Source organism: Manduca sexta, chromosome 23 (assembly GCF_014839805.1).
Source record: "Manduca sexta isolate Smith_Timp_Sample1 chromosome 23, JHU_Msex_v1.0, whole genome shotgun sequence".
NCBI lineage: Eukaryota > Metazoa > Arthropoda > Insecta > Lepidoptera > Sphingidae > Manduca > Manduca sexta.
The window spans coordinates 13,916,595-13,943,757 of record NC_051137.1 but is presented as its reverse complement, the minus strand read 5'-3'; the positions used below and the strand labels follow the sequence as shown (position 1 = coordinate 13,943,757).

The window sequence follows — 27,163 nt, the reverse complement described above, 5'->3', positions numbered from 1 at the left end:
TGCGTAGGTTAGTTGTACATAGGGACTCGGCCCGGCGGTCGCCCGAAGGTCGTCATCAAATCCGGGCGGCTCAACGCCGGGCCGTAAGGCACGGTTACCCCAGCATAACCGCTCAGTCACCCCCCACGAAGGCTGGGTGGTAGTAATAAGGGACTTTCTCCGCGAAACCAAAAAAAAAAAAAAAGTTTTATTATGAAGTTTAAATTGCAGCGTGATTTCATAGTAAAGTAATTTAAAAGTGAAACATATATAATGATTGTTTATGCAAAGGTTAGACATTGAAATAAAAGTAGTTTTTAGATTTTTATAATTGTAAAAGGTATTTATTGTGACTTATTTTTGGACGACTATAACCTCATTCCACCCCTTAACCATGAATGTTGCAAAGTCTTCTAAAAAGGTGTAGGTGTATAATTAATAATAATTTTTATGTTTACGCGAATGTTAGACATTGAAATAAAACTTTTTTTTTTTAAGTTTTCTTCGAAGAGTATATATATATACTTATTTAAAATGAAAACTAAAAGACCGTGATAAAATCTGAAAACTACTTTTATTTTATATTTTACTGTCTCAAGATAAGATACCTACTATATACAACAATTTTTATAGCATTAGATAGATACTTTCTTAATATTGTATTGTAGTCGCATTCCTGCTGGATGCGATGACATATTCCCACTACCTGAGCCCGCAGCAGGACTACAAGCTGGCATGCTACTACGTACGCTTGCACAGACCTTTCAGATATCTTTGTGAGTTAATTAATTTATTTAATGAAAGTAACCTGGGCTAGACAAAATGCCTTTTTACAATCGTTGATGTTAATAGAAAACAACAAAATGTACATACATACATACATAGTATCACGCCTTTATCCCATAGGGGTAGGCAGAGACTATAGATTGCCACTTTGCACGAAATCTGGCATCTTCTCGCGCTTCCTCCTCCTTCATTAATCTTTTCATGCATTCCCGCCGGTTCCAGGTTCTTTTGACCTGGCCTTTATTGAGCATGTCAGATATCTGACATTCGAAGGTTCGGTGCGGTCGACCCCTACCGGCTCTTCCATCCACATTCGCCTTATAATATATGGGTCAAAAAAATGTATGGGAATGATATATATGGAAAGGGATCTTGTTTACGTCTCCTAGTTTTATAATTGTGGTTGCGAATTTATACCGTGAAACGCGAGTTCCGAGACCCTGGGTACGATTCCTATATCGAGCTATAAAAAATGTTACACAAGATTGGAATCTGTGACCGTTAGAGCTAAGACTTGCTCTCAAACACATTATAGGACATATATGGCAAACTTTGAGTACGGCATTTGCATCTCTGCCTATGCCTTGGGGGAAAGGTGCGAGGTTATAAGTTATGTGATTATTCTTAGCACAGTAGTCTAGACAATAAATATATGCTTGACAGGGGATGTTTAACAGGGGCCCTTAATGACTACAACTTGAAAGGCAGCGTGTTGGGGAGCACGCTGAAGTACTGTTACATTTTTCTCGTTCTGCGAGTGACTTGGGCTTTGGTATGGCTTAACATTGACATGGTAAGTTTTCAGTCTATTTAAAACAATTTTTACTTGCGATTTCGCCCAATTGAAAGTGTTTTTCTGGGATAAAACCACTGCTATTCATTTCTCGAGATAAAAAGTAGCCTATGTCCTTCCCAGGGTCTCAAACTATCTCCATAGCAAATTTCATCGAAAGCCGTTGATAGTTTTTGAGTTTATTGTGTTCAAACACACACGCGGCTTTGATTTACTATGTAAGGATGGACAGTAACTTCTTAAAAGGACGTTAATGTCGTGGTTGTAAAAAATGCACCAAATCTGTCGATTGTATATTGGAATAGGAAAAAAAGCATGAAACAGATGATGAACTATGTTTAAGTAATTTTATGCACTATAAGCATTTATATATGATCTATATCACAATGTATTATTTGAAAATCTATTTACAAACGCAAGATACATATGTTACTAAGTGCGAAATAGAATGAAGATTATCTGGAATTTCTAATATTATATAACACAACACGATTCATTGCGTAAGTATAACGTAATTTAAGAAATATTTTATTACAATATTTAATTTATTTATAAAGTAATTGCGTGAACTTGAAAATCCATTTGCTGTTTCCGGATATATAATACGCGGTGCGGATTCAACGAAAGTTATGGGGATAGCGACCCACCAAATTAGTTTTAAAACTATAATATGTCATTAAATATAATGACCATTTATTTCCCTGATTAAAATGTTGTGGAAGTCGGCGAGCTAAAAAAATATTCTATGCTCCCAAAAGAAAGTATTTTCTGAAGGATAAGTATTTAAGAAGTAGGTACTAGTGACATGGTTGTAAAGTTACGACCAAGCACCTTAAATTAAGATTAAAAAAATTTAGGGACTGTCAATCACCAATAGGCTAGCATGATGCAAGAAGGCCACAACCCTTATATTCTATTAGAGAAGACCCATATCCAGCAGTAGACGTGACCCAAGCTGATATTAACTTATTTTCACATTCCAGTACCTCACCATGATATTACTCCATAAAATATTACACCGCGTGCAGTCTAAATAAATTGTTCTAATTTGTTTTATGGCTTGACTCCAAATGTTTTTTTTAATTTTCCTCCATGCTAAATTATGAATATCGACGTTACGAAATATTAACGTGTGTGTCGGACGTATGTCATAAAATGTAGACGCCATTAGGTGTCTCGTAAATCTGTGTGTTGTGTTTGTATATTGAATGGTACGCGTATCCAAGATTGGTGGTAGGTGTCTCATAAGTGTGAGTCTGCCTGGGTAGGTACTACCGCAATGTATATTTCTGTCGCTAGAAAGTAGCGTGTACTCACTGTTGTGTTCCTGTTTGAAGGACATTGTAGCCAGTAACTACTGGACATAATAATATTTAACATATTATGTCTCATGATGGCGAGCGCAGTGGAATACCACACAATAACTTTGTGATTCAGAGAGTTTGATGGTATTTCTACTTTTTACAGGGGCTCGTATCGCTAATCGTCAGGTGAATAGCAAGCTCGTCTCATTGTTATGACCAATAAAAAAAAATTATATTCCAAAAAAATTTTTAATTGCTGCGAGCGCCAAGTCTTCCAGTACAAGTAATGTCTTGAAAGACAATTAGAATTCGAAAAAAGAAGTAAAAATTAATAACATAACTTGAATTAGAGTAATAGTTTACTTTATGTGGGGCTAAGTACAATGTAGACTAAAATCCAAAATTATGTTGAACACTTACAGGCGTAGAACGTTTCAAAAAATGCCAAATAATATCTTTCTGCTTTTATGTACTGAAATACTTAGAACGTAAATAAAACCTTGGTAATGTTCAGGCTATGAAAGTGCACACACAATCCTACTGAACTTGCCAATAAACCATCCTCTAGCATTAAACCTTAATACATTCCAAAAACTTACCTAACACTCCTTTTCAAACAACAGGCTAAACTTATTTCCGACTCCTCCCTATCTTTCTATTTGATTAATTTCGTTGCGAGATAAAGACAAATTAGTTTTACCCGAGACTTGCCGAGCTTCACCTCTCAGTGACAAATGCGTGCCACTGCTGACCCGAACAGGAGTTTTAATGGCGTATGTGAGGAAAATGTCACAACTATCAGCTCAACTTCTACCTAAATCCCTTTAATCTATTTAGCTGGAAAGGGAACACGTACAAGAGTCAGGGTACATACGTGCGATGTACCAGCTGCAGTACGCGAAGATAAAGGACGAGGCGTTCATGCACAGCCCCGCTGGCGAGTTTCTCAGCGCCATGTATATTGTCAACAAGATGTTCATACCGATCGGGTACTTTTATTTATTTAATTAGGAGAACCAGTAGTTATTACATTAGAACTAGCCCCAATATATAATAGTAATTTAATATATTTAAATGCACAACATTCTAAGGTCTTACAGAATGTATATAAGTATATTGTATTTTGTTGCTCGCGACTTTGTCTGCGTGAAAAACCTTAATCCCTACAAAAAAAATCATGTAAAATTTATTTTTTTACTAATGAGAACAATTTACTGGGATAAAAGGTTTCCTGGTTGCGCCTCTGCATAACCTTTTCGGGGATAAATGCGTGACGTATCCTTTTTTTTATTTTGATAAGTAGCCTATCGTTGACGCTATTAGATTTAACCCAACGATTAATCCATCGTTACGATATATCGTTGTCATACATAACATTAACGTTAACGATTGTAGAAAGGTATTTTTTTTATGGCCTCAGGCCATCTGTAGCGCCTGCGAACGACATCGAGCGTATCGCGTGCCTGCTGGTGATGATTACTGGATGCCTGGTGGTGACGGGCGCGGCGGTGGCCTCGTTGTCCCTCGTTATAAGCCTCTACATGCGGCCGGAGGAGGCCTTCCGCGCTCGGTACAGGCTCATCATCAAGGAGATGGTTAGACTTTATAATTTAATGTTCCTGCCATTTAAGATGTATTAGAACCATTAGCCTTATTTTTAGATAGCCGTCTTCATGTCAGCAAGTTATTGATCTAGTGACTCGGAAGTAGTAGAAGCTGATAAGACAATCTTGCGCCTTCCTTTTTTATTCGTCCACCCCTAATATCTTCTTTGAACAGGCTGGCATCATAGTGTCGACTGGCGAAGGCTTATCTATTATCTACCATATAATACACAAGCAGAGTATAACTGGACGCCATTCCACTTGCCATCAAGTTCAGTAGAGTAGCTTTGATATCCCCGTGTAGAAAAAAGTATTTTATCTTCACACATGGCATGCATATTACAAATAGATTTTTGATGGGATTATAATGATGCAGAAAGACTCGCACATCCCTCTGAGTCAGCGCGAGAAGGTGGAGACGTTCTACAAGATGTACTGGCATAAGCAGCGGGCGGTGTCGCAGACGCAACTACTGCCGTCGTTCCCGCCGACGCTGCCCGCTGTTGTATACACCGATATTTACTTCGAAGCCACGCAGAAGGTAATAAAAATATCAATACTAGCTATTTTGGATTCATCTTTTTACGCAATGGCCAAAGTTTTCTTCCTCAGTTATATAAAAATTGTTTGCTATAAGAGAATTACTAGAATTTAAGCCTTTTATTTTAGACTCGGGTTCTTCGTGATCTATCATATCAATTCCTCTGCGAGCTTGCCAAGAAAATGGAGACTATACACTACATACCCGGTGACGCTATCATCAAGAGATCTTCCAAGAAATCATCCATCATTTACATAACTTATGGAGACGTTGAGGTGAACAAGATTCCTATTTATATATTTCCTATTTTTTTTTGTTATGACTCGCGGCTTTCTTTACCCATGTCTCTAACTTCAGAGTTCAGAGATAGTGAAGTGGCAACCATTTAGACTCTTGTTATCTATCTAGATGTTATAGTAGACGGCGATAGTACAGCATTCTTGCGTATGATTAGCGGCTTCCCTTACCCGTACCTCTATCTTGAGTAATAGGAAAGTAATAGTTAACTTGACCCTTGTTTCCCATCCAGATGCTAACAGCAGAAGACGACAGCACACCGTTTCTGCGCATGACTCGCGGCACGGTGCTGACTCCGTGCGGCGGATGCGCGGCGGCGGGATGCGGACGGGCGCATCTGGAGATTAGGGCGGCCACCTTCTGCACTGCGCATGTGCTGAACGCTGCTGATTTGTGGAGAGTGGCTATTAAGCATGGACGGGGGCAGACGGCTGTTATATTGAAATCTTTTAATGTCAGTTAATTTGATGTATGGTTTTTGGTACGGTATTTGAATGTATTTTTAAAGAGCTCCCACTCCGAAGCTGTTCTAGTGAGTGTGTATTCCTGCCATTATTTTTGCTATAATTATTGCATCAGGCATTTTTTGTTATTATTTCAAACACACAATTAAATGTCACACCCTAGACACCTTATTATATACCTACGTGTACTTCTTCCAGGACCATTTAGAGCGAGTGAAGAGACATTATAACCAAAAGACACCTCAAGAAGTAAAGTAAATATATTTTTATTAGATTAAATTTTATTAGTTATACTACATTCCACTAAATTCTCTAAAATATGTTCAGATACAAAAGCAGTATCCTCCATTTCAAACGCGGTCTTCTGGCCTTGAAAGAAGCGAAGGATTCTCGCGGGAACCTTTTGTTGGCACGGACTGACGTGTTTTTGGAGATCGCTGGATGTTATATAATGAGGAATGTAAGTTCTGAGGTATAAGAATATAACGTATTAAATCACACTGGCCATAATGCATGCATACTGCTGCCTAGCAGTCTTGTCTGCTTCCACTTTGTAAATTACCTTGTGAATGATTATGAATTTCAAAAAACATGACAATGACGATACAAGAAACTTTGAAATTTGATCAAGTTAAGTACTATTATAATTATAATTATCTTCTTCTCTTTTTAGAGAGCTAGCGCGTCCCTGACTGACGAAGCGGATGCGATATGCCTTCGTTCGACGTTTCCGTGCATTCTGCAGCCAAAGTCATCGCTGCAAGTCGCGTGGCAGTCGTTTGTCGCTTGCCTTATTGTTACTGTTTGTATGGTGAGCTTTTATCGCCAATGCAATATCACTTTGTAGGTTGTTTACTAGCTATAAAATAAGCGATGCTACACGTTTTCCTAAGCAGCGATAGCCTACTTGGGTATGGAACGGACTGCCAAGACGAATGTGCGCAGGTTCAAATCCCAAGGGCACACACCTCTGACTTTTCTTAAATCATGTGTGTATTCTTTGTTCGCTTTAACGGTGAAGGAAAACATCGTGAGGAAACCTGCACATCTGAGAAGTTCTCTATAAGAATTTCGAAGGTATGTGAAGTCTACCAACCCGCACTAGGCCAGCGTGGTGGACTAAGGCCTAATCCCTCTCAGTAGTAGAGGAGGCTCGTGCCCAGCAGTGGGACAGTATATAATACAGGGCTGATATTATTATTATTTATTATTATTACACGTTTTCCTAAGTATCTTAGTAGTGAAATTCTTTATCGCCAATTTTGTTGTAGTGACCGTGTCTGAGCTATTCTTCATCGATAAGGTTATTGAGGATTGTTTCGGGTATTATTGTACAGAAGAATAATCTGTTTTAATTTTTTGCCCGACGGTGCTACTGTGTTATGCCATCGCCATTTCTAGCTCTCAGTAGAATGCTATAATTCCTAGACCCATCCGTACTACATGGTGTTCAAGAAGAAGGTACCGATCGAGTTCAGGTTCTTTGACTACGTGGTGACAGTTGTGTACGTGCTGGATCTCATCGTCCACTTGTCCACTGGCGCTAACGTTGAAGAAGGTAATATGTGTGTTACACATTTATTATATTTCCTCATGCATTTACTTCGCATTTTACGTTTTGTGTTTCTTTTGAAGCGTTATTGAAATCTGCGTGATATTCAATTTGTTTAGTCTGGTCTGCGATCATTGCACACAGAATTTATTATATATCGATATAGAAACATCTCACTAAATATATGATCAGGTTAGTTACTGAAGCTTTCAATATTTTTTTAATAAATCGTCAACCCTTAATACGACACCAAAAACAGGCACACTCTCACTGTTTATATCTATCTAAGCACTGACATAATTATAATCAACAGCCACATGAAGTCCACCACTGAATATAGGCCTCCCCTAAACAGTCCCAGGCGGACAAGTTTTAGCATATCATCTGATTTTCTTATCCCTTATATTATAAAGAATATGAGAAACAGTATTACGTCTGGTGCAGGCGTACCAATAACGTTCTCCCAGACCTCGTCGCAACAGATGCGCAGCCACTGGTTCGTGCTGGACGTGGTGGGCACGCTGCCCATATTCGAGTTCGTTGGTGAAGGGCATTTCGCCGGTATTAATAAGCTGTTGAGACTGCCAAAGGTAGGATCTTAGAAATGCTTTATTACATAGTTCAAATTGTTAATGTATAAAAGCATTGAAATGTAGCTTAAATATTGGTAATAGAAAAAATGCTTGCAATTTTATGTCAGCACTAGTTGGACTCACATCTCTGCTTTTAGTCTCCCGGGAATTGTACAGTAAATGGTACTTTGACAGCTATTAACATTGTGACAGTGCTCTGACATTGAAATTGTGATACACTTCCACTGTTATTGGCACCAGTTTCTCACTTCGCTTACCAGGTGTTCAGAGTTCTGAAGAGTTTCGAAGAGCGTTGCGTGTACCGCAGCAATGTTCTTCGATTTCTATCCTACACGTTGCTGCTTCTGATCGCCTGTTACTTGATAGCGGCTTTGCAGCAAGCGTTTATGTGTTTTCGGTTAGTTATTATAATTGTATTTCTATTTGCATTAACAGTAAGAACAATTATTGTGTGCACTTATAAAACACTAATGATTTCTTGCTATAAGTGTTTTAGAACTAAAAAGGCGAATACGTTTTCTGTTAAATGTTGATTTATATCGGTTTCAGATTTGGTTACTGCCAAGTGACAAACTTCACGCATTCCCCATACTGGGAGTTCAAGCCTCTGGACGACCAGAACGTGGAGAACAGACTTAGTTTCGCGCTCTACTGGGCCGTGTCTATGATCACGTTCACAAGTTAGTGCTATTGTGGTATTTTTGCAGTGTCAGCATACTGAGGCTGTTAATCATGAGGTTTTGGCTTTGATTCTCAGGCAAGCCCCCTAGATTAACAAATACGATTTGAAGGACCAACTCGTGAATCACATGTGTTAGCCTGTGGACCAATAATTATGAAACCAAACGGAATCTTATGTCATGCTTTTTACTATAACCTAAGAGGCTAGGCAATAAAAATTTGTGTGATAAAAAAAAAACTACGATTGATGAAACTCTTCCCCTTTCATGTTCCGGAATGGAATTGACGAAAATGGTTGCACTAGTAGCATTTCTGCCTACTCCTTTAAAACATGAGTGCATATCGTGAGCAAAAGCTGGTCTATTATACAATCATATCTAAATACCAGTTCTATTAGTTTCTTAAGCAATTTGTACTATCATGGCATCATGGCTTGAAATAAGTTTATAGAAGCTAGTTGCAAAGAAGAATAACCTGTTAAATCCATATTGATCTGGTGGGTATATTTTATATCCACCCGGATAGCAACCATCGTACACAAGGTGTTAAAACCCGCTATGGTGGCCCTCGTAAGTATGTCGCGTTCCGGGATCAGACTGTGCATATCCAGTTCCAACAGGCCGGCATAATTGTATCGACCGCCAAGGGGTAATCATGTCTCGTCAGTCGACATTCTATTGGACAACGCTCCACTTAACATCAGGTGCATGTATAAAAACAATATCAATCATGTTAACATTAAAACAGATCACATGCAAACTTGGGGCCCTGAGAACTGGAACAACGTTCTCTATACCATGTTCGTGCTGGAGATCTGCATCGTGCTGAGGATATTCATGGAGGCAGTTTATTCCGCCACCATCATGGTCACTACAGCACTTAGGTTAATGATTTTTTAACTTAAATCTAGAGATTAAGGTCCTTTTTACATTTTTATCTAAACGGGTATTAGAAAAGTTGCAATCATTTCTATTTTATTTTCTTGCAGTTTTTTTCTTATTTATTCATTCGCTTTGACCACGTGGATATCGCTAGCATCTATCTATGCTATGTTTTATTATCTATTACAGTAAAGGATTTGTTGAGTTGAGTTGAAGGCATCTTATTTAATGCCCCAGATTCTTTTTAACTATGTAACCGTTCTGCCAATAAAGTCTCGCTAATCTGTTACGTTATGTCAATTGCGCAGCACTATTATAATTAGCCCGGAATCTGATATTTGTGCCAGATATGTTGATAGGCTCGCCACCTATCTCATTATGGGTCGGAACACACAAGGCGAAGTCGGTGATCTGGTTGCACCTTTGCCTAAGTCTCTTCGAGGATAAAGGCGTGATGTGTTTTTGTGTATAGTTCGGAATAAAAAACTGAGGAGCCACTTTATTGAGCTCAAAAAAGCAAACCAAATGGTCTCTGAAAATCTCCAAGTATTTATTTTTCAGGGAAGATTATGACTCGTGCATAGAGAACGTCAAGAATTTCCTGATTAGAAATCAAGTGGATCAGGTTTTGCGGCAGCGGTTCATTACCTACTTGCAGCTGTGCTGGTACACTGACAAGGTGCGTAGATCTTCAGGATTAACTTTATTTAAGACTACTTAACCCGACAGACATTGTCCTGTATTAACTATTTTGTTGCCCACACTATATCAATCGCTGACAGTTATTTCAAACAACTGATGGTTATGTAAAATTAATATTGTCGTTAAGTTTCCTTAAATTTTCTAATTATCCGCGCAATTTTTTGATTTTTTTCTTTCATAAGAACCTTCTCCTGACAATAAAAACATACAACAAAAAAAAATAGTGAAATAGGTCCAGCCGTTCACGCGTGATGGCGTGACCATGGGATATAGGGATTCATTTTTATATATATAGATAAAGAAAAAAACCATTGAAATATGACAAAGAGTTTAGTAATTTTGAATTCGTTCAGCTACTATCCTGGCTGACTGTACATCTGGAAGAGCTTGTTCCAGGCGTATTCAATGACGAACAAGAAGAGTTCTATATTCTACGACCTACCCGCGCATGTGTATCAGAACATAGTGGCCGGACAACGAAGCAAATACATTCTCGCCATACCTTTTATGAAGGTGAACTTCGTACAATACTATTTCGTTGGCTTTACAGTATTGTAGTTATGCCCGTTTAACTGAGATCGTGATGTTTTTAGTCTTCAAATGTAGTGTAGACTTTTGACTCAATAATGATTTTTATAAATTTTCAAATTATAATCTATTAAAATATCTATACTAATACATATAATCTATACTAATATATAAAACGGTGGAGTTTGTTTGTTTGAATTCGATAATCTCAGAAACCACTAAACCAATTTTAGAATTTAATAGCAAGCTGCATTACTCTTGAGTGCTACGTACTTTTTATTCCGGGAAAATATAAAGTGGGACTTTCATCCCGGAGAAATCTTTTTAACGCGGGCGGAACCGCGAGCAAAAGCTAGTAAATATAATAAAGGAGTCTCTATTTAAAAGTATGCTGTATAGTTTCTCCATAAAGAAGATTTAAAGAACATATCGTCGAAGGCACGTCTCTTCCACACGTCGCCGAACGAAATCCTGATAAACACAGGCGACATCACCAATGAAATGTACGTCATCAAGCAAGGGATGTGCGAGGTATATAGCATAATGCCAAATATTTTACTCACACATCACGCATTTATCCCCACAGGGGTATGCAGATGCGCAACAAGGGCACCCACTTTTCGCCAAGTGTGTTCTGTCCCATGATGTGATAGGGGGTGAGCCTATCGCCATATCGGGCACAAATTCCAGACTCCGGACTGATACTGAGCACAAAAACCCAAATATCATTTTGTCGACCCGGGATTCGAACCCAAGATCTGAGAGCGCTGTCATACTGCGCATGCGTTAGCACTACGCCACCAAGGCAGCTATATTTTATGTCCATAGATATATTTTGTAATAATGATATTCACTGATGTTGAAGTTATTCATATACAATGTGAAGATAACAATAAGCAGAATAAAAGCTTTGTAAATTTATTTAAAATGGACGATGAACTTTGTAGACATACATTTAGAGTCAACTTCATTAGAGATGCATATATTTCAATGCTATCCGTTATTGCAGATATTTCATCCAGAATCAAAACAAGCGGTCGCAACTATTGGAGTCAAAAATCATTTTGGTGTCCTAATATGTTTATTGCGTAAGTAGATAATATATTTCTTTTGAAGACAATTTAATTCGAGAGGAAGGTAAATTGATTTATACTATTACTTTAGAAAACGATGTTTTTAAAAGAATTACGTCGACAAATTGTATCTTTACCTTTTTAGATTGTGTTTCATGTGACAGATTGTAGAATTAATAGATTAATACCAAGAGTAGAGTTTTAATACGTTTTGCAAAGTATTTAACATTTTACATTAGGTATAGTTAATTATATCTCGAGTCTTCGGCTACAAAGATGATGAAGTGTCTCTATATAGGTTTACCAGCGTACTACACGGTGCGGGCCGTCACTCACGTCCAGATATTGTCTATATCAAGGAAACATTTATTGCAAGCTATCGAGCTGCCCAAAATAAAAGATGCTCTGGAATTCGCTAAGGCGCAACCTGTAAGTTGAATAAAGTCATTTGGAAGTCAGGGAAGAAATAAGAATTAAACTAGAGCCTAGGCCTTCCTATTTATATCTGCTGTATTTAGTGTAACACATATTTCTAAAGAATCTATATCTTATGAGCACGTTTTATTTTCTTAATTATTAAAATAAAGAATTCTCAAATTCAAATCTCAAGAGAGGTTTACATATTTGCGTAATTTGTAGGAATACTATCGTCTGTTGAAACATCGCGAGCCTTTCCTCTTTTACACGCCTCCGGACCCCACGCCGAACATGGAACGATTTCGGCTCCCCAGGAAACATGAGGTAGACTACGCGTTCCTCCACCCATTCAATAGACTTGGATTTCTCTCGATTTTAAGGTAAGTGATAGAACTAAAAATAGCAATCGTTGGTTACTGTAGTTCTCTGTAATTCGTGGTCTTAATTTTTTGTGTGTAATTTCAGTGTTCTATAATCGTATAATTTTATTATGGCAATCCATGATCAGTAAGAAACGTTTACTCTTAACAGAAAAGAAGTCAATCTTGTTTCTATTTTAAGAGATTATAATTCGTTTAGAAATGAAAAAGTTATTTCCGAGTCACAAAATGAACTTTGCCGATTTTTGGCAGATATGGAAAGAAAGAGTTATCGCCTGGGTAGGTACCACCAAAATGCCTAATTCTGTCTCCAAGCAACAGTGTTTGGAGGACACTGTAGTCAGTGTAACCACTGGACACAATAAGACTTAACATATCATGTCTCAGGATGGCGAGCGCAGTGGAATACCAAACAATACTTAGTAATTCAAGGTGTTGTAGTCTACTGTTTATGGGCGGTATCTCTCACTAATTACTTAGTTAAAAGTGTCACGTCAATGAAACCTCACAATTTTACATCAGATACATATTCCCTCGCTTCACGATCCGTCCGGACGGGCGGTACCTGACGCGGTACGAGTGGTTCCGCGCGGCGTGCGCGATGACCTCCGCGATGGTGTTCCCGAGCTATGCGTACCTCGTGCTGCAGTGGCACTGGCTCTACTTCATCGCGCTACTGCTCGACCTGTCCGCTTATTTTGATATGTGAGATTTTAATGTTATGTTAGTTCAAGATTTATTTCGGAAAAACTAAACGGCAGTTGCACAAAACTTCAGAGCTGATAATGTAGATAAAAAGTTATAAATACTGTTGATTCCAAATGCTTTTGAGTCATTTCTATAAAAAAAAATGTCTTATTGTATAGATTTTGGGTCCCGAAATAATAATTCCAATCACGCTAACATTATGGGACGAAAACAAACTATGCAAATCATGGGACTTGTTTAATTTGCGCTTTCATTTATTCCGGCGATATTTATTTATTTATTTTGGTTTCTAATGTCCAGTTTTCAACGTATGCTGGTGGGTTACTTCAACGATCAAGGCATCCTGGTGTACCACCCTTATAGCACGGCAGCTCATTACGTTAAGGGTTCCTTTATCATCGACCTTTTTGGATGTCTCGCTTTGGAAAATCTCGACTCACCGAGACAGGAGTCTTTTGGTACTTCAGGTAACTAACTAGATAGTTAGTTAATCATATTGCTTTGGACTAATTCATAGGCTGGAAAATGTAGCTTATTTTTACTTACATTATTCCTTAATATAGAATAGTCATACACACACACACACACACACACATCACGCCCTTATCTACGAAGAGGTAGGTGGAAGTGCAACCAGGTCACCCACAGAATAAACTCTCTGACTACTAAGACTCTTATTCTTTGAACTCAAAAATTTCGTCTCCATTTTCCTCTATGTCATTCTTTTCTGGATCTATGTAAAATGCTATTAAAACTGAAGGTAATCTTAAATGCAATACAGGCAACAGGTACCGCGTGACTGAGGTCAAGCAGTTCCTGATGCTGAACCGGCTCCTGCAGCTGTACCGGGTGCCCAGCGCCATGACGATCCTCAATAGATACATCGAACGAAGGGATATATTAATGGTGTAAGTCAGTATACATGTCTTACCCAAGAGCTAATCGACATAGAGTTCCACATGTCACTGAACTGCACCTCTCATTTTCATTCGTTCATTATACGTTAGTTTTATAATTCCAATAGCATTAGCCACCATGTTTTTCATATTTAGACACAAGAATACTTACACACCGTTGTCAATTCAGATAATATTTTGTCTAATATTTTTTTATTGCTTTGAATGACGAGACGAGCTTGCCATTCGCCTGATGGTAAGCGATACGACCGCCCACAAACAGCAGAAACCATCCAACACCTTGAATTACAAAGTAAACAACTTGAATTACAACAAGCTAAGATGTTGTTTAGTATTCCACTGCGCTCGCCATTCTGAACATGAGATGTTAAGTCTTATTATGTCCAGTAGTTATACTAACTACAATGTCCCTTCTAACTGGAACTCAACAATGGCGGTAGAAATAGACACTGCGGTGGTACCAACCCAGGTGGACTCTCACATATGAGAAACCTACCACCAGTAAAAAATATGGCTTGTGTCGTATACTATATTCAGGAACAAGCAACTAACGCAAATAACATTGATCACACTCGCAATGCGTGCTAAATGATATATTTCACCAGCATACGCGCAGTACCCCTGTTCCTGGTGCTGCTGAATGTGCTCACTTGCTTCCTGGTGGTCTCCTCCGTGGATATCTTCTACTCGGAGGGCGGTGAGGACTGGTTCATAGTCCCGTACCGCGACGACGGTGGCTCCTGGATATATCTGTTCAATAAGGCTTGTTAGTGCTACTTAAATAATAATAATATCAGCCCTGTACTGTCCCACTGCTGAGCACGGGCCTTCTTTACTACTGAGAGGGATTAGGCCTTTGTCCACCACGCTGGCCTACTGCGGATTGGTAGACTTCATACACCCTCGAAATTCCTATAGAGAACTTCTCAGGTTTCCTCACGATGTTTTCCTTCACCGTTAAAATAAGCGATAATTTACAAAGAATATACACATAATATTTGGAAAAGTCACAGGTGTGTGTTGGGTTTCGAACCTGCGGACATTCGTCTCGACAGTCCGTTCCACAACCAATTACGCTATCGACACTTTAGTTCTATTTAATAATATCAGAAGGCAAACCGTTAATGGTTAACGTGCCATTATTTATAACAAAATGTGGCATGATAAGAACCATCCAGGACCGGGTTTATTTATCTGAGTGCAACTTTTTAGGACTTTTTTATGACCCAATTATATTTTGTTTGGTATATTACTCGCGTGCCCGAATTATTTAGTCACATGCTACCACTGGCACGCGTGCCATTGGTTCGTCTTCTCTAGTCTATAGTATCACTTGAACATTAAACAATAATTCAAATAACATTCGCGTAAACATAAGAAATCATTATAATAATTCAAATATCAGAAACGGGAGCATGCAGGATAAAAAATTCTTATGATCATCTATAGTTATTATAGTTTGATGTCATTTGTTACGCTTAAGAAATATTTCGCCTTGAAAAAATTAAGAATCATTCGATTTTATGTAACCATGAAATTTGGAGATGTTGGGTTCTCATGTCTATGAATCCAAGCCTAAATTGTTCTGTATTACCATCTTACCTTATTATCTCTTTCGTAGTTTATACCTTAAACTGATTTTTAAAAGAGCAACACCAGAGTTTCTTGCCCGTTTTTCTCTGGTGAGAACTGCTTTCCGATCTGGCAGAGTTAATATTGACGGAATCTAAATAATGTTTAACATTTTACAGATTCAACTAAATCATTCCATTTCAATTTGTTGATTTTATGATTATTCTCCATGAGACTGAAATTATTTTGATTCTCACCAGTTCGTTTTAACCTGACCGCCGCGCCGTGGAACCTCCACCTGGCGTGCTACTTCTGGGTTGTTTATGAAACCACCACAACAGGCTACAACTGCTTCAACCCGAGCAATTTCGAAATCATGCAAGTCATTTTCTTCGGTATGGTAATTGGTGAGTACTTGTACAATACATGTTTGAGTATGTGTGAAGATACAAGAGGAAAATATTTTATAATTTAAAATAAGGCTATTATTATGACATGCATTTGTTGGTAGAAAGATATCAAAGTATCGTTATAAATGCAGCACCTCGTTAGTATAATGATTTCTCATGTTTACACGAATGTTAGGCATTGAAAACTATTCTGCGGATGTTATAGTGTTATAGCGGGTTTTTTATAAACGACTACGCGTTTAACAAACTGCCTAATCTCCTTTTTTTATAGTCGCAATCTTTTTATAGGTAATTTTTTAATAGTCTAACTTTTAAATTGACTGTTTTGTTTCTACCCTGTCTTTAAAAACCCGCTGGAATTATTTAAATTTATTTGCCAGAAATTATTTCTCCAGCACAACCATTAATTTGATCATCTTTTACTAGATTAATATAACAATACTGAATTAGCATTACTTATTACACAAAGCCAAAATCATTTCTTCTACAGGCACGATGATAATAACGTATTTCTCGGTGCGCATCATCAGCATCCGCGCCAACGTCAACAAGGCGCTCGCTGCCTTCCAGGAACACCTCAAGGACATGCTCGGGTACATGAAGAGGGAACGACTCGATCACGATTTGCAGAAGTGGGCATACTATACTTTTGATCTCTGGTTTTAGTTCTTTTGAAGTGTATTTGATAGATAGGTTTGGAAGGTATACTGTTCATTGGAATATTTACGTTGTATAAAAACTTAAAAAATTCAAAGAGTATATCGACTGCTACTAGAAATTTGAACACAGGATGTGTAAGTTGCAGAGCAAACTGATATCTTAGTTTTTTGTTGAAATTATTTTCTACCCCCATATCTGTTAGCGTTAAAGTTCTAGTTTTATCGTCCAATCTTTAACATGGAATTGACTAATTAGAAATAAAGAAATTATATTCTCCCTAGGGAAGTGTTGAACTATTACGAGTACAATTGGGACAAGATGGGGGGCATCGACTACAGAAACGTTCTCAAGCTGTGCGACCAAATCACCTTGCGGACTGATGCTATTCTGCACATATTTGGTCCTACGTTTGCAAAGGTAATGTTAAAAATATGAATAAGTTTATTTAACAATAAAGTAAGTAAGTAGAGTAGTAGTAATAGTAAGTACAGTAGAGAGTAGAGAGTAGAGTAGTAGTAAGTAGAGTAACCTCTAAAGTCCCTAAAATGTTCTTCCTCTGTTAGTATTCATATCGTTCTAATATATGTTTGGCGTAATATATAAAAGTTTTACGCCCGAAAATCTGTTTACCGTCCAATTTCTCTAGCAAATCATTCATGAAGAAATCGTAAAAGAAAAGCTTACATAAAGGATTGCCTAACTACGTTGGAAGCTTAGAACCTCCTATTCAATAGCCCATAAATACCTTCTATTGATTTTTTTATAACTAAATTATATAGCACAGGATTTTAAACAAAATTGTTAACCTCCACCACCAGTGTCCCATCCTCTCTCAATGTGACGTCTCCCTCCTCCGCATCATCGGGCGCGCCGTACGCAGCATGTACTTGTTGCGCGGCATGAGGATCGTGGAGGCGAACGACGTCACCAAGGATATGTACTTCCTCGACTACGGCGGCGTCAACGTCAGGGAGACCAAGGGGGATATGAGCACCGTCGTCAGGTTACCGAGGGGGAGGTGATTTGATGGATCTTGTTATAGTTATTCTAGCTTCCGTTGCGTCACTTGAGGTGGTCACTGAAAACCAGCGCCGTGTTGTGGCTCACGACGCAACACAGCATTATGCTGATCTAGCCACCTAATTATGTGTTACATGCACCAGATGTGACAAATGACAATGAAACTTTTTTCTTTCTTCTTCCTGGTGAGGGTTGTTTGGTTTTGCTGGTCATAAATTTATATTGTAAAGGAGTTTCGTTAGATGTTTCGAGAGTTAATTTGAATTCCCAATGTCTGATGTTTATATAATCGTGTTATGATAACGTCATTTTACTAAATTTAATAGTAAAACCAATTGAGCATAATAAAATGGCGTTTACCAAGGTATATTAGCAATAAAACAAGAACATTTTTAAACATGTGCCTAAGTAGTTTTTTCCCAAAATTGCTATGGTATCTATCTCTTCTCTTACCCATTAGTATGACGGAATCTAGTCTCCACGAGGATGTCACGTAATTCATAGAATCCTGTGGACTTTTTTCTCAGCGTATTCGGCAACTTAGAAGGAGCTACTACAATAAGGTGCACGGTCACTTTCGTGGCCACCACTCGGGTCCACCTGCTGATGATCAACGCGCAGGCGTTCCACCACATCATAGCCGATTTCCCAGCGGTACAGCAGCTCATGAAGAAGTACCGGAGAGAACAGACGAAGGTGAACACACAAGTGTATTAATGATGAATGATTCCGTTATGAAGGCTATCTATCGCAATATCTTTTAGATGAAATATATATATTTAGGGTTTTTACATTTATTATATTATAAATAGGTGTCTACTTTAATTGATCACAAAATAAGAAACTAACACAAAATATCTTCCAGAATTACATCATAGGCAACGTTGGTGACTCTCTGAAACCCTGGAAAGAGCGCAGTTTCAGTTCACCCATGATCTTGCGCAGCCGCAAAGGTTTAGTGAAACACCTATACTTCAAAGACAAGCTCGTACAACTGTACCTTATCGTGGTCTCGTTACTCTGTGTGTATGCTGACGTGTACAATGCCGGCTTCCAAAACAACAGCATGCCGTTGATACTGGCGCTGTACGCATTGGACATGGGGTTCCTGCTGAAGATCTTGATGCAGTACATGCTGCCGCGGATAGTAGACGTGGTTCATGTCAGGAACGTGCTATTGCCGCTACGGAATGAGTGAGTGTGTAATAGATATATACGGATTGATTTGTTGATAAACATGACTACGACATCAGATCCTAATTATTCACTTATATAACAGTTACATCTTTACATATGGTAAGTAATTATGACACACTCCTGAATTTTAATCGAAGTTCTACACTCTGGCCTACCCACAAGCTCCAAATTCAGATAAATATCTTGACTTCAATAAATCACATAAACATTGTTTCTAAGGCCACATTCTAGGATAACACCATACAGATCCGATACAGACCACCATCCAGCAAGAATTTAATAAGGTCTCTATATCTTGTAATGGGACACTCTTGGCTATGTGAAACTAAACATATTCAAATTGTAGATACTTCAAAGGCGAGTTCAAGTATGATGTGTTGTCTTGCCTGCCGATCGAGCTGTTGAGTTTCCTCAGCATTAACAACAGGTGGATGTGGTTCTCCTGGCTGAGGCTTAACAGGATGTTTAGGATCGTGAGTAGCTATTTCATTAATTGGGTTTTTATGGAATTGTAGGAGTTCTTTCTATGCAAAAGATTATACCGCCTTCAAAAATCACTAAAAAATCAAGAAATATTTAACATAAACTATATACTGATTACCAAATTTTGGAGTCGGAGCCTAATATTGATATGGGACCACACGGGAAGCACTAGCCTTCAAATAAAAAGAAGAATTATAAAATCAGTTTACCCAGTCAAAATTTCTGAGGTAACAAACATACAACAACAACAAAACAGTCGAATTGAGAATCTCCTCCCTTTTTGATGTCGGTAAAAAAGCCAAAGTTACCAGAAATTACAATTCTTGTGATGTTGCTGCAGGTTTCTTTCTTGCCCCTCATGCTGCATGGCATAAGATCGATTATATTTAGAAACTCTGAGACTAATGTTTGTATTAGTTACGCCTCTGTGTCCTTCAAGGATGAAGACGTTTATGTTGTCAACAGCTTAATAAAGTTGGTATAAGGAGTGTCATGTCACGCTCTGTCCGAGAGATCGGAATTAAATATAAATTAGTTTTAGCACAGTTGGCGCGTGTTCAACGTGTCGCATGCATCAGGATTTTTGTTATTGCCCGTTTATTGTTGACCACGTTGTGTTGATGACGAGGACCATGCGTTAAATCTATTCTGGTATTGATGATGCTGAAACTGTTGCTATGGTTAACGTTGTATAGAATGATAGGATTAATGAAAATTTCGAAGTGAATTTCCCAAATATTTTTTTTATGTAGTGGATACTAATGAGAATTTCAAAGTGAATTGAATTTTCGATGGCGCCTAAGTAAACTATCTTATCTCATAAAATAGCGATATTCACTTTTTTAGAGTTTCGTTATCTAGATACTGATTTACTATTAAACCCATTAAAAACAAGTTAGTAAATAAAGATTTTCAATGAAGATGTTTTTTCGTTTATTACCTTTTTAATTAGATGGGTTTGTTAGTAAACCTACCTAGATAACTTAACGCTAACAAAGCGAATATCACTATTTTTCCACATACGCTAGTTTACTTAGGACCCATTGTTTTCCAAATAAGATCTATATCTGTAATGGATACTTAGTCCGTCAGATTCAAAAGTTATTGTGAGGGCAGTGATTATGTTTTATGTTATTATTTGTGACCTCTATGTATGTACGTTTATGTTAACTTTGATAAAAATAAGAAGGAATTCAGAAATGTACCGACTTTACACCGATGTGCTAAATATCATAGAATTACACGTAAGCCGCGAATCATTTTTACTTCAAGCTATTATTGAATGTTCAGTATAAATCAATAAAGATTATATCAAAAGATTTGCAATGTCTAGAAATATATTGACGATGGAAAGTTGGCCGAATTGAATTATGAACGCGTATTTGCGTTGGCAGATGCGAATAAAGTGTATTTTCTTGTTCTATTTTTATGGACATTCTGGTTCATATTGTAAGCTCGATTCGCGATTTATATACTTCCATAATTTATCGAAACAAAACATACGCTTATCCTCTCTGTGTCTTTTGGGGTCGGCAGAATTTCAACTAGTCCACATTCGGTTCATTGGGCTTTGTGTTTTTAAGCAGAACTATCCGTTATCGCCATGTCCAAGTCTAAAAACTCAGTCGTTTACCTCTTCGCTTAATCATTACCTGATCAAAGGTGACAAGTGCTCTCAGAGACGATCACAATTACTATTTCGTTATGCTAACCTTGTGATCTAAAAAAGCAGTTATAGTATCGTCCGAAACTAAGTAAAGGTCTACACAATTTATGTAGGAGAACAATAGCAAATACGATAGCAGTACAATTCAGGCAGTATTCAATCCCCCCACTCTACCATTCACCATCCTCACTAATCCCACTCAGGTAACAGTCCGCTGCTGCCTAAAGAAGCACCACGACCGCATCACCCACAACTTAATTGTGAGCACGGTGTTCTCCGTCATTATCTGGTTCACGCTGTTCATCCACACCGTCTCCTGTCTGTGGTACTTCATTGGCGTGATGGAGGAGAACGTTGAGGCTGGATCCTCGTGGCTGTATACTGGTAGGACTCTATGATATATCTTCGAGTGAATAGCTCGGTTTAAAGTGGAACGGATTGTTGGGACGTGGTTCATAGCTTCGAATCCACTTCTAAATCACGCTCCTCGAAGTTAAATGTGCCTTCATTCTAAATTATCACTTGATTTAATATTAGAGGGAAATATAGTAAGTTTTCATACATACTTGTCAATCCTTCGTTACTAGCAATGAAAATCTCTTTTATCAGGAGCAAGGCAATGGAACGACTATTTGTATTTCATAGAATTTGTATTTTGCTGATCTTCGTTTTGTAACTGCTATTGGTAATGCACATTGCAATGAAGTCGTTTGCTTTTTCCTTAGAGGAAGGCGCTGGCTGGTGCTCCAATCTGTACATCTGCTCGGTTTACTTTATACTAACAACATTCACGCAGAACGGAGTCGGAGATATCATGCCCAAAAAGCAGTCTGAGGTAGGTGAAATAATTTAACTAGTGCCATCAAATATTATTATCATTTAAGAAAGAAAGAAAGAAAATATTTATTTGTAATAAACAGGATTAAAAGAAATAATAATTATTACAAAAGAAAACACTTATATCAATTTGCTTGTTATAAAAACGACCTCAAATCAGCACATGCTGATAGAAACCAGCGCTGATCTTCCCCTGGACTGTTTTATGACTGAAAAGACAAACTGCATGATTTCCAAATAAATTACCTCGAACCTAGCGGAACTCTAGGTAATACCTCTATTATAAAGAAATTTCATGTAACATAAATGAGGCGTGTCTAAACCACTTATAGTTAATTGTATCAATAAATAAGCTATTATGAAATAATGAGCTTCATTGAAAGACTGAGGTATCCAATTATTTAATGAATGAACACGTGTCCGGGCCATTAATACTCCGCTGGGCCGCTTCACGGCTGTCTTGCATCTTTCACTCTCGATAAATCCTCTAACAGTTATTGCTTTATGTTTTGTTATGTCGTTGGGTTAGCGTTTATAGTCGATTCGATCAGTTGTAGAAAGTTTTTAAAATAAATCCTATTGTCCTGATTTGTCCCCAAAGTGATCACTATCCATTGGATCCCAGACGGAAACAAAACCAATAACAAACACGTAGCAAGTCAGACACAATTCTAATCTTAAGTAAATTTGGTGCGTATTTACAAATGGAAGGAGTGATATATTTATTTACACTTGCCAAAGTCAAGTTTGGAACATAGGATGCTATCATTGTAATCGTGAAGGCAAACACAATTGAAAATATATATATATATATATATATATATATATATATATATATATATATATATATTCTTTTTTTCAAATTCAACACCTAATCCCGTAGATTGCGCACGTATTCATCGTTCCAACCATTTCATAAATAAATTATAACTCGGTAGTGTACCATTAAACCCACTGTTTGTGATGCTTGGCGCCGTGTCAAGGAACAACGCATATACGCATGTGGAAACCGATACCTCATTACTTTCTTTCGACATAACGAAGAAAGGAATTGGTGTAATAGAATATGCGAAGCTCGGCCTGGTTAGGCATTATGGTTTCATCTATTGCAAGGCAGTTGAAATATAGGTGCTGAAATTTATTTTCTATACTTGTAAGTATTTGAATACTAGATAATTCTTAGACAAACTACATTATATACAATGTAGAAGACATTAGGTGCATGTTTGTAATGAAATTGTTGAAGTTATTGCTTTATTTTGCCAACGAACAGATATAACAGCAGCGTTTAACACCTGGATATTGTCTCAAGATGCACTGCGTAAAACAAACTCATTTCACTGTACATTGTGTTTACGTTGAACGACATTCTGCCCAGTATAACTATATTACGTGACTTAACATCTAATTATCAGGATAATGACTATACTTAGCTAGGATTTTACGCAATATATTCTTATTAGGTTTAAAAGTATACAAAAGTCGTTACCTGTTACCCTTCTTCAGATTCAATTGTCATCCCGTACAAAGTTTTATCATAATCGATTGAATGGTTTTACCTTGAAAGCATGACATGTAGGTTTACTTGATTTTTCATTAATCAATATATTAGGGCCATATTAGTAAACGCTGCTTGTTTTTGTCATCTTTATATTATATTTTGTCTCACTTTGTCTAACGGTAAATATCGTTCACTAAAGCAAGACAAAACACTGATTATAGACGTATACAACGATATTATTAAGGCCCTAATAATGGATATGAGCTTTGGAAAATATGTTTTAGAGCAAATGTATACAGAAGAAATTGCTAATATAACTATGGCTGCAGGTGGTGTTCGTATGCATCCTTCAGATAGTGTCGACGATGGTGTACATGGTGTACGTGGGGGAGTTCTCCAACATCATCCAGTATCAATCGTTCAGGTCCTTCAGCTTCTACTGCATGTACCTCGAGTTGCAGGTGATGATCGCAATATTGTTAATTGTTAAAGAAAAAATTGTTTTGAGGTGTTTCTCTTGATAGATACTATTGGTAGTTTTTCTGATTAGGTCTCCAAATTAAAGGGCATAGATTTTTTAAGGATAGCGGCTTAAAGCGGCTACAAGGCAACTTTGATCAACAAAAGTTTGACATTCTCGTGGTTTCCTGCAAAACAGTTTAGACAAAAATATTTTTACACCCCAATATTGTGGCCACTTTTTGACGACATAGCAATGTTATTTTATGAAACCCAAGGACCTATCTTATAAAAGATATTTCCATCAGGAGTTTTTGAAAAACAACCGCGTATCGAAGAACTTGGTGGCCATGGTGAACAACTACTCACTGCACCTGTGGCGCGAGGCGCGGGGTATGCAGGAGCCTTATTTCCTGAAGACAGCTCCTCAGTGTCTCCGGTTGAGAATCATGTCGGCTGCTTACCTGTACCATCTTACTAAGGTATACATTGACGCAGTCTTTACTTTTGCTTAGTTGTCCACGTTAGACTCCTGACTGACTAATCAAACTCTACATCGTGTGTCTTTTTATGTGTATTTCCTTTTATAACTTGTATTAGATAAAAACGTAGGATTTTTAGTAAGTAGTAACTAACGCTTGTGTGATGTGTGATTAGCTTAGTGTATAATGATTTCTTATGTTTACGCGAATGTTAGACATTCATAAATTTAGTTGAAATATTGTTCCAGCATCATATATTTGAAGAATGTGAGCCGGCGTTCCTGAGACAGCTGGTGGGCTGTCTGCAGTTATTCACTTACAATGAAAGTAATCATGTGTAATATTCACTCTCAACAATTGACAGCATAATGTTTTTAATACGTTATACCAATAAGTAGGTAAATAGGTAGTAAAAAAATAACCATTATTTCCAATGCCTTATTTATTCTAGATATGTTCGTGGTGAAAGAAAGTGAGATCACAGATGCTATGTATTTCGTACACACTGGGAGGATCCAAGAGACCAAAGAAAGCAGTGACAAACCTCATAGAGTTTATCCAGCAGGCTCTTATTTTGGTGTGGTAAGTTTTAATTTTTTTTAATAAAATTTTATCGCTGCGTAAATTGTAATAAGGTTCCAATTTGATTTTTATCAGACACAGGGCCTTATTTGTGATACCCCATACACGCACTCTTACATGACCATCACCAAATCTCAAGTGCTGACCCTGCACCTTGGTGACTGGGTGTACCTCATGAAACATTTTCCGGCGAGCAAGGCAGCTATACAGAAATATGTGAAAGGCCCTGACACCGATAACGGCCAAGGACCAGGAGACAAAAAGTATGGAGGATCGCCACCGCCTCCGAGAGACCAACCACGAGTCATCGAACAAGTAGACAAGGGTTCTCCGCCCAGCCGCAGTTTCTCGCAAGAGAAACATACTAAATTTACAGTACCTACCGGCCCGAAGCCACCTGACGGACCAAACGTAAACGTGCCGACAGGACAATGGCCCATGGACAGTAGGAATACGCGCGATAGCGAGACACTCGCTAAGGATTTCTCAGAGTTGGAGAAGTTACAAGTATCTACCAGTTATGATCAATCGCAAGGATCCATGTCTACCATGAGTCAGGATTTACGAGGAACAAAGTCTACAGACGTAGCGGCGACGAGCTCTTCAGTGTTCATGAGCAGAGTGGCATCAACAGCCAAAAAATTGATGGGCAAGCAATCAGACGTACTGTATGCACCGAGCATTGAGTCAATTGATAAGGATGTGTTACTTCTGCAAGAGGATGAGGATGCCACGACGGCGTTAATGCAGCAGTTCGGCGAAGATAATAAATCTAAAGAATCAAGTCGCGAGCGTGTTTTGGTTACCGTAAGTGACGTGAGCATCGCAACCGAAGACGGAACGGAAGATATTATAGTGGCAGTTGATATGACTCAATCCAAAATTAAAATAAACGATATACAACAAGCTGATAATGGTATAGTTGAAAAGCAAGAAATTAAACAGACTAAATCTTCAGTTAAAATGCCAGCTGAAACTGAAGACACCGAAGCGCCGTCAACATCGAGGTTGAGTCGACGCCAGGTCCGAGTCCGTTACAAAGATGATGAAAAAAATGACGGACCGGAAGAGAAAAAGCCACACACTACACGTTTTGTGAGCGATGATTTAACTGACACTAAGCCATTTAAAGATTTGTCTGCGCAGGAGCGAAATTTTATGATGTTTGACAGCGATATACATGTGGAAACTCCTACAACTGGTAAGGCTGAAACAGAAGAACAAGCGCCAGCCACGGGCTCATCATCAACCACACCAGACAGTAACAGCTCCACTTCACTTAAACGCACTCCTCCTCGACCTTCAGAATAGATTGCGTCTTATTCTTGATACCGAATACTTTATCTAGTTTTAAAATATTTTTCTTTAGCTACGTTATTAACTATAATTAATTTGAAATATAAATAAAGTTTTAATTTAATAGCTCTCTGAGATTTATCGTTTCACTCTCATCTTTGATGAAACCCAGGCACTGCTAATTTATCGATAGGTTATAAAAATGTTTTTTATGTTTGAAATTTGAATCGTGCGTCTTATACTAATTAGTTATAGACACGGTAGATAACCCTTGAGTAAACACGATCATTAAGATTAAAATATGGAACGGAGTAGGATGAATGCGTCACGGTGCCGTGGGCCACTCATTCACACGAAGCAATCTGTTAGCCGTACATTTATCAATGTGCATTTGGATGATTGCCAAACAAACAAATATTTCGGAGTAACGCTAACTGTATTACGATAACTGGATTGTGGAACGCCATCCGGTTAAGACAGTTTCTGGAGCGTCGGCTCGCCTGATTATAGAACTATGGAAACGCATCGAAACATCTGCCAAATATTTTTTATTGAAGCCGGCGCCATTGTAGTAAAAACATTTGTGATCGCAGCAAATAAATTTGGAATCTCGAGTGCCTGGGATTTCATATTTTCATGATGATGGAACAGTAATAATTTGTGCACGGTCGAATGTAAAATAAAAGAGACTGCTTCCTAAAAAATCTTTATTACAAAACTCTCTTAGCTCTTAACAAAGATAAAATTCGAGATGATAGTCACCGAACCTCAACGAATAACAGCTAAATCAACATTGCA

General features: G+C 38.0%; 1 protein-coding gene across 1 annotated transcript; it reads left to right on the top strand.

Moving 5' to 3' along the window:
* The first annotated feature begins 1,446 nt into the window (after nt 1–1,446).
* Nucleotides 1,447–27,163, top strand: LOC115445339. The gene is made up of 38 exons (XM_030171568.2): nt 1,447–1,558; nt 3,700–3,851; nt 4,283–4,457; nt 4,843–5,007; nt 5,136–5,282; nt 5,537–5,758; nt 5,967–6,022; nt 6,096–6,228; nt 6,442–6,579; nt 7,197–7,326; nt 7,765–7,910; nt 8,174–8,310; nt 8,463–8,593; nt 9,342–9,477; nt 10,037–10,154; nt 10,574–10,690; nt 11,105–11,236; nt 11,715–11,793; nt 12,077–12,207; nt 12,418–12,575; nt 13,098–13,280; nt 13,584–13,750; nt 14,065–14,191; nt 14,806–14,966; nt 16,033–16,179; nt 16,673–16,814; nt 17,124–17,259; nt 17,661–17,860; nt 18,390–18,558; nt 18,728–19,056; nt 19,406–19,532; nt 21,412–21,592; nt 21,934–22,043; nt 23,876–24,007; nt 24,314–24,487; nt 24,736–24,814; nt 24,939–25,069; nt 25,145–27,163. Exons 1-38 carry the CDS (start codon nt 1,556–1,558, stop codon nt 26,378–26,380), a joined length of 6,537 nt encoding a protein of 2,178 aa, XP_030027428.1. The 5' UTR covers nt 1,447–1,555; the 3' UTR covers nt 26,381–27,163.